Below are 8,554 nucleotides of genomic sequence, written 5' to 3' on the forward strand. Positions count from 1 at the left end.
TGTACCCGTTGGGTAGCTTCCCTTAGCTAAATATTGAACAAAAATTTAGCTAAGTCAAGATGCTTTTGGGTAGCAACATGACTATTTGTAATAATACCGGAGGTGTTCAGTATTCCAAGGGTGGGTAGTTGTGATGCCATCCTTGTCCATTAAGTAGAAGGTGTCGGGGCTGACGACTTCCACTATTTTGTATGGTCCTTCCTAAGTGGGACGGAGTGCCGTTGGCGGTGGAATGACTTCCTTCATAACCCAGTCCCCAAGTTGGAGGTTCCGGGCTTTGACTCTGGCATTATAGAAACGTGATATTCGTTGCTTATTTTGCAAATTGAGCAAATGGGCCTTCTGGCGCTTTTCCTCTAGGAGATCCTTGTCGAGGCCGATGCCCTCGCCGTTGGTCTCAGAATAGTAGCCCTCGACCCTAGCGGTAGGTTGGGTGACTTTGATGGGTAGGACGGCCTCAGTCCCGAACATCATACAAAACGGTGTTTAACCGTTAGCGGATGTTGGGGTTGTCTGGATGGCCCACAAAACCTCTGGTAGCTTCTCCGCCCATAAACCCTTGGCACCATCGAGTTTCTTTTTAGCAGTTTCTTGATTATCTTGTTTGCCTCTTCAACCTGTCCATTGGTTTGGATGTGAGCTACAGATGCAAAGCTCATCTTGATGCCTAGGTTGGCGGTGAAAGATATGATCTCTTTGTTGTTGAACTGTGTTCCGTTGTTTGTGATGATTGTATGGGGGATGTCGTAGGGGCTATAGATATTCTTCCAGAGGAAGTGAGTTACCTTGGCGGTAGTTATTGCTGTCAGTGGCTCCGCCTCTATCCATTTGTTATTGTAGTCTATGACAACAATGATGTATTTGAACTGACCCCTAGCGGTTGGGAACTTGCCAAGTAGGTCCAGGCGCCAAGTGGAGTGAATCCATGGGCCGATAATTATCGAAAGGGGCTTTGCCGGGGCATGGGGGAGGTCAGCGTACTGTTGACACTTGTGGCAAGACCTGGAAACCTTTCTGGCATTGTCAACGAGCGTGGGTCAAAAGTAGCCTTGCCACATGGTACGATTAGCCAGAGACCTGGCGCCTGAGTGGTTTCCACATTCTCCGGTGTGTATCATTGCCATAATGACTTTTTCCTCTTCTGGGGTCAAGCACCGGAGGTTGGGGTGGGTGAACCCTTGGCGGTAAATCTTGCCATTCTGGATGTTATAGCAGGTTGCCCTCCGCTTAAGTTGCCTTGCTTCTACCTTGTCGGTTGGCAGTGTTCCATTGCACTTGTATTCGATTATTTCATCCATCCAACTGGGGTTCACCTCAATGTTGAAGATTTTCGCTAGGGTTTTGGTAATGCTTGGCTTGTCAAGGCATTCCACCCTTGTGTCCGCTGGACTTTGGTGTGGTTGAGCAGTTGCTAGTCTTGCTAGTGAATCAGCCTTGGCGTTCTTTTCTCTGTGGATCTGTGTGATGGTGTGGAATTTGAATTTCCTGAGGAGCATTTTGACGTATCCCAAGTATGCCGCTAACTGTTAGTCTTTGGTTTGGAAGCTGTCGTTGACTTGGTTGACTACTATCTGGGAGTCGCTGAATATATTGACGTTGTCGGCACCTGAGTCGATGGAGAGGAGTAGGCCTGCAATGAGCGCTTCATAATCCGCCATGTTGTTTGAGGCTGTGAAATTGAATTTCAACGCATATCCCACGTTTAGTCCTCCTGGCCCAGTTAGGATAAGGCCAGCGCAGCATAACTTGGCGCAGGTGGAGCTGTCCACATGGAGGTTCCAGTCCGACTATTGCTTGGGCGCTGGTTCCTCAGCGGTTATCATTGCTATGTTGGCTTCTTCTGCCCTGAGGTTGGGTTCATCCTGACGCTCAGTGAGCTTAGCTATGAAGTCCTCCACCGCCTGGCCTTTCATAGCGGTTCTTGGCTTGTAGTCAATGTCGAACTCGCTAAGCTCGATGGCCCACTTGATGAGGTGCCCGGAGGCTCAGGGTTCTGCATTACTTGCTTCAGCGGTTGATTCGTGAAGACATGAATTGTGTGGGCCTGGAAGTATTGGCGGAGGCGTCTACCGGCGACAATTATTACGAGAACGAGCTGCTCCAGGGGGTATATCTTGTCTCCGCCCCGTTCATGCCTCTGCCGGCGTAGAATATTAGGAGCTCGTCCTGTCCTTCTCGCCGTACAATGGCGCAGCTTACCGCTGATGGGGATACCGCTAGATTGATGTAGAGTATCTCCCCCTGTACAAGAATGGAGAGAAGTGGGACAGCCGCTAAGTACTCCTTCAAGCTCTGGAATGTCGCCTCACAATCTGGGGTCCAGTCAATTACTTTCTTGTGGGTCCTCTTCATAACCTTAAAGAATGGGAGACATCTGTTGGTGAGCCTGGAGATGAACCGAGAAAGGGTGGTTAGCTTGCCCTGGAGGCTCTAAACGTGCACTTTCCACACCGGAGACTTCATGTTGAGGATGGCTTGCACCTTGTCAGGGTTAGCCTCTATGCCTCGTTCACTGACTATGTATCCCAACAAATTGCGAGCGGTAACGGCGAACAAACACTTCTTGATGTTGAGGCGCATACCATAGGCCAAGAGAATGGCGAATATGATTCGGAGGTTTGCCATGTGTCTGTTAGCCTTGATGCTCTTGACTAGCATGTCGTCCATGTAGACCTCTATTATTTTTTCAAGGTGTTTAGCGAACATGGCGTTCATCAACCGCTGGTATGTTACCCCAGCATTTTTCAATCCGAAGGGCATGACATTGTAGCAGTATAGGCCCTTGTCGGTTGTGAAGGTGGTGTACTCTTGGTCGTTGGGGTGCATCTTGATTTGATTGTATCCTGAGAAGGTGTCCATCATGTTGAGCAACTCATGTCCCGTTGTAGCGTCAACCAGTTGGTCAATACGGGGTAGCGGGAAACTATCTTTGGGGCATGCCTTGTTGAGACCCTTGAAGTCTACACACATCAGCCATTTTCCGCTAGGTTTCTTAACCATGACCAAATTGGAAATCCACTGGGGATAATTGACTTAGCGGATGAACCCAATGCCCTGGAGCTTAGAGACTTCTTCCCGTATTGCACGATATCTTTCTTCGTCAAAGGCCCTTTGCCTCTACTTGACGGGTTAGAAAGACGGTTGGATGCTCAACTTGTGCGTGATGATTTCAGGGGAGATGCCCGGCATATCAACGTATGACCATGCAAAGACGGCGGCGTTGTCTCGTAGAAACTGTGTAAGTTCTGCCGCTATCTCGGAGGCAAGCTAAGCGTCAATCCTTACAGTCCGCTCAGGGTGCTCATCCGAGAGACTGATGACCTGTAGGGATGTTTCCGGGTTGACAGGTTCCTTTTTTACATACTTCTCCTCATTGTCCCTAGGGTCTTCAATTGCATCCGTCAGCGGTATACGACTTCCCACTATTAGGATCTCATGGCAGCGTGTTGATCATGCCACAGTAGTTGAGTAGCCCTCTCGTGCTAGCTATTGGCTTCCATTCACACAGCCCGTCCCTTTGGGTGTAAGGAACTTCATGAGAAGCATATATCCGGCTATGATGCACTTTAGTTTGTTGAGCGTCGGTCGACCGATGATGGCATTATATGAACTAAAGCAGTCAACAACGATGAACTCTGTATGTATCTCCGTTGTGCATGGGCTAGCGCTGATGACTAGGCACATGTAGTCAGAACCTAGTGGTTGTGTGATGTCACCGGAGAAGCTGAGCAAGGGCTCATGATCTTGTAGTAATTTTCTATTCCGCTGGAGTTGGTTGTAGCAACCATTGAAGATGACATTGACAGCGGATCCACTGTCAAAGAGGACCCTTCCCAAGAACCATTTTTCAAGCATGGCGTTGATCAAGAATGGATTGTCATGGGGAGATGTATTCCACACTTTTCTTCCTCAAAGAAGGTAATGGGCTCCTACCCAGACTTTGGTAGTTTAGCGGATCTCTCATAACGGATGTTGCAAATTTCTTTCGGGTGGTTAGCGCGTGCATATCACTTTCTTTCCCTATGAGACATGTTGGTGATCGGAGCATTGTCGTCGATGGAGTTGATGTGGCGTATGGGCTTGATGTTGGTGACCACTGGAAGCGGCTGACGCACTTTGAACTGGTCCAACTTGTTGTCACAATACAAAGTCTTAATTGCCATTTTGAGAGCATTGCAGTTGTTGGTGTTGTGACCGCTGTCCTCGTGGTATTTGCACCACTTGTCGATGTTTCTTGGTTTGCCCACTCTTGGGTATTTTCTTGGTAGTGGCGGTGGGATCTAGTCTTTGCACTGATTGTATATCTCTTCATACGAGGCTATGAGGACTGTAAACACTGGGTACCGCTAGGAAGACTCTGTCTGCTTGTTACGGTTATCCCCGTGGGATGAGCGGTTACCCTTGTGGTAATGCTGGTCCTTTTGCCGCTTGCTCTGGTAGTTTCCTTGTTGTCACTCTCTCTTCTTATTAGTTGGTGGTGTAGCAGAGGTTTTGTTAGCGGTCTCCTGCTGGTTGGAGAAGAGCTGAGTGGACTTTGCTGGCGTTGGCGGTGGTGGTGGGGTTTCTTCGTATGTGATGAACTCTTCCTGCGCGTGGATGACGGCCTCGCTCATGATGTGGTCATACGCGGCTTTTGGATGATTGTAGTTGAGATGATAGAGAAATGGTCCCTTTAGGAGTCCTTGCTTAAAGGCTACCAGTGCCATTGTTTTATCAAGATCGGGGCACCGAGATGCCGCTGCTTTCCACCTGGTGACAAATGCCTTCAATGTTTCCTCTGCGCCCTGTTTGACGCTGAACAATTGGCTTGTATTGTGATGTTCAGCGGCCAACATGATGAACCGCGATAGGAACGCGTTTGATAGTACATGGAATGAGTTGATGGATCCCGGCGGGCACTAAAAGAACCAACTCATTGCTCACTATCTAACGTTTCGCTAAACATGTGGCAGAGGCTGGCGTCATCGAATCCCTTGTTGTTAGTAACTTTCTTGAAGGTGTTCATATGGACGAAGGGGTCAGTCATGCGGCTGTATTGTGGCGTCTTTGCATGTGCTGGTTTGACGGCTTGCAGGATCCTGGCGGTGAATGGTCCTGGCCTGGACGCAAAGAGCGGATTTTGATTAGCGCTGGGGCGCCTGCCTCTACCCAGATTAGCCTTTGTTCTAATTGTTGCATCCTTTCCCGGATTAGGGCTGTTACGTCGCCAGCGGGCCCCTCTTAGAGGTTCCGTTGTGCGAGCTCCCGCCTGGGGCAGGCAGATTGCCTTCAGTTCTAGCTCTGGTTGAGGAGCGGTTAGTGAGCGGTTGTGATTCCGCTTCTTGTTTTATCATTAGTCGGGGTGGTGGAGGTGGACCCATTCCCAATAGCCCTGACAGGTTCAGCGGTACCTGCATCTGTATGATTGGTGCGGGTACCACTCTTCCGGTATTGGGTCGACTACGCCTGGTACTCTGCGATTGCTCGCTCTGCACTGGGTTAGCGTTCACTTCCAGCGCCTTCTTCAGTTCGTCAAATCTTGACATCAGCGTGGCTACCTGCTTTTGGGCCTCGGCCTTTTCCCTGCGCTCCTGCTTGCTCCCTGTTTGACTTGTGGAGGTCCGTCAATACCAGCTCATACATAGCGGCGAGGTCCTGACCTGGTGGGCGACTGCTGCCAGGTAGAGCCTCCGCTGTAGTTTGAGTTAGCGAGATTTGGGGAGTATCCTGGGGTTCCATGCTAGGGTTTACCGGAGTGTTAAATAGAGCACGGTTAACGTTAACCGCTAGGTTAATGTTAGTCGCGGGGTTGGTGGGATGGGGGTTGGCGGATTGGTCCGCCTGCTCTTCGGCGTTTCCCCCGCTACCGTTAGTCATGGTGATTGTTGTGGTGGGATGGCCTTTTGCTCAAGGGTTTCCACAGATGGCGCTAATGTTAATGTCTAAGATTTAGCAGTAGCTAAATCTAGGTTAACGCTGGTTCAAGAGGCGAACCGCTACTTGTGATATTGTTGTTAATGTTCCCACTGCCTGTCAAATGAAATACAAAGGGCGTCAGAGGGAGACCGTGGTTGACAATCTTCTCTTCTCCGATGCCTAAGTTAGTCATTGTATTTATGTTGACAGAATAACAGTAGGTAAGTAGTAAATGTATAATTAATGAGGAGAGAGGAGTGGATCTTTTATAGGTGGGGAAGAGGCTGACCTCTTCCTTGTTTTCGATGTGGGACTGATATGCTTCAGTTCCCAGCTTCTGATGCTTCAGCAAGGCGATCTTGGCACCGAGCGTGGCTGCGCATCAGCGGTGATCTGGGGGTGAGCAGAGGCTCAGGTGATAGCCTGCTTGGCTGTGTTTATGTAGGTCACACTGTTGGTGGTTGTTGGTACCACTGGCGGTGGTATGTGCGTGACTCATTATAGCTAATTATGCTGGCAAATGCTCATGCAAGTACAAAGCGAGTTAAATACTTTAAAGATCATCAATTTGGCTGAAATTTTGCAAAGATGATCTATACATTAATACCTAAAACTGAACGGTTGAGATGTGGATGTGCGATCGAAAAGTGACCCTAAACCCTAACATCGCTCTAAAATCTCATCTCAACCGTTTAGTTTTTAGGTACTAATGTATAGATCATCTTTGCAAAATTTCAGCCAAATTGATGGTCGTTAAGGCATTGGTAATTGCCTTAAAGCTAGTACGGTTTAGGTTGGGCAGATTCAGTTCGTCAATTGGTTTAAGTGAGTTAAACATCTTAAAGATCATCAATTTGGCTGAAATTTTATAAAAATAGTCTATACATTAGTACCTAAAAACTAAACGGTTTAGGTTGGACAGATTCAGTTCGTCCATTGGTTTAAGCAAGTTAAACATCTTAAAGATCATCAATTTGGCTGAAATTTTACAGAGATGGTCTATACATTAATACCTAAAAACTGAACAGTTAAGATGTGGATATGCGACCGAAAAGTGACCCTAAACCCTAATCTCGCTCTGGATAGGATCTCTATGTGTGTGTGTGTGTATGCACAGTTTTTTTTTTTTTTTTTCTAGAATATGCACGGTTCTAATTTTGAAATTTAATTAATAACATCTTATTCTCTTCAAAAATTGAAAAATCGAAACAAAAATTAAAAAATATGAAAAAGAAGGTCGAATGGGAAGGAAAAAAAAAACTAGTTGTAGATGCAGCGAATGAAATTTTGCAGAAGCCCACAGACAACCCAGCCCAACATGTACCTCTGATTAGGTTTCATATCAGTCATGACCTCACAATCTTTGCCTCTCCTTATATATAAGTTGCTTTGGCTCTCCTTATTATTTTCATCTTGCAGGTGAGAAATCGTTGGTGGGTCGCACTTCTTAAGTTTCGGCCATGAGGTATGCTAATTACACTTCTTTGTTTTTTGGGGTTTTCACTTTAAAGTTCACTGCTCTGATTCGGGTGGCTTTCATTTTGGGTTTTTGGTTTTACTGTGATGAAGTTTAGAATGGTAGGTGTTATTCGTGTGTCGGAGGTTAAAACTTTCAGGACAGTCATTGAGAAGATGTTTGATTGATTTGTCTATTCTACGAAACCGTTAGAAATGTTGATGTTGGAACATAAAATTTGTAAGTTTTTATTTGTATTCGTAAAAGCCAAAGTGTGTCCGTGTTTGATTAGCCTTGTAGCATTTAACAATTTCTTTCCATTTGGTATTTGGATGCTTCTGTTTTAGCCTTTCTAACTGTATGTGTCTCTATAGTAAGATTCAGAGTAATTCTCTTAGGGAGGCTATTTCTATCATCAAGGCCGCTTCCAAGGAAAAGAGTCATAAGTTGACAGAAACTACAAAACTTCAGATTGGGCTGAAAAATTATGATCCCCAAAAGGACAAGCGTTTCAGTGGTTCCGTTAAGTTGCCACACATTCCTCGTCCAAAGATGAAGGTCTGCATGCTTGGAGATGCTCAGCATGTTGAAGAGGTAATGCTTCTACTTGGTCAAAACATGGACCTAATGCTGGTTTCCTAGTCGATGTCTGTAGTTGTGTTTTTCAGAATTTACAGATGGTTGTCTAAAGTTGTGGCTGTGTTTTGTGTTAATTAAGTACAGGCTCAGAAGATCGATTTGGAGTACATGGATGTAGAAGCGCTGAAGAAGTTAAACAAGAACAAGAAATTGGATAAGGAACTGGCTAAAAAGTACCATGCCTCTTTAGCATCAGAAGTTGTTATCAAGCAGACTCCCCGTCTTTTGGGTCCTGGTCTCAACAAGGCATGTTGGTACAAGAGCCATGTTTTTAGTGCTGATTGCTTTGGTAAAAGGCTGGTTCGTACATAATGGCCCATTTGGTGTCGGTCCGTCAATAGGAGGACCTACGTAAGCTGCTTCACGAATAACGCCTACCTCCTAAGTCGTAAACTCGTTGTGATGATATTGAAATGCACTATTAACCATTTACATTGTGACTGTAGTTTCACTAGAGTTTGTAGAGTTGTATATCCGCGTTCACAAGCCCAAAGGCAAATTAAGGCATCTGAACTGTTCTAGTTTAAGAACTCCTTTGTAAACCTGCCTTGTGATAAATTAAAG

The 8,554-nt window shown here is 46.4% G+C and overlaps 1 protein-coding gene across 1 annotated transcript; it reads left to right on the forward strand.

Annotated features, from left to right (window-relative positions):
• The first annotated feature begins 7,340 nt into the window (after positions 1-7,340).
• LOC112167663 (60S ribosomal protein L10a) lies at positions 7,341-8,317 on the forward strand. The gene is made up of 3 exons (XM_024304712.2): positions 7,341-7,360; positions 7,726-7,945; positions 8,075-8,317. The coding sequence occupies exons 1-3, from the start codon at positions 7,356-7,358 to the stop codon at positions 8,300-8,302; spliced, it is 453 nt and encodes a 150-aa protein (XP_024160480.1). The 5' UTR covers positions 7,341-7,355; the 3' UTR covers positions 8,303-8,317.
• The last annotated feature ends 237 nt before the right edge of the window (positions 8,318-8,554 follow it).

The sequence above is a fragment of the Rosa chinensis genome, chromosome 5 (assembly GCF_002994745.2).
Source record: "Rosa chinensis cultivar Old Blush chromosome 5, RchiOBHm-V2, whole genome shotgun sequence".
In the NCBI taxonomy this organism is placed as follows: domain Eukaryota; kingdom Viridiplantae; phylum Streptophyta; class Magnoliopsida; order Rosales; family Rosaceae; genus Rosa; species Rosa chinensis.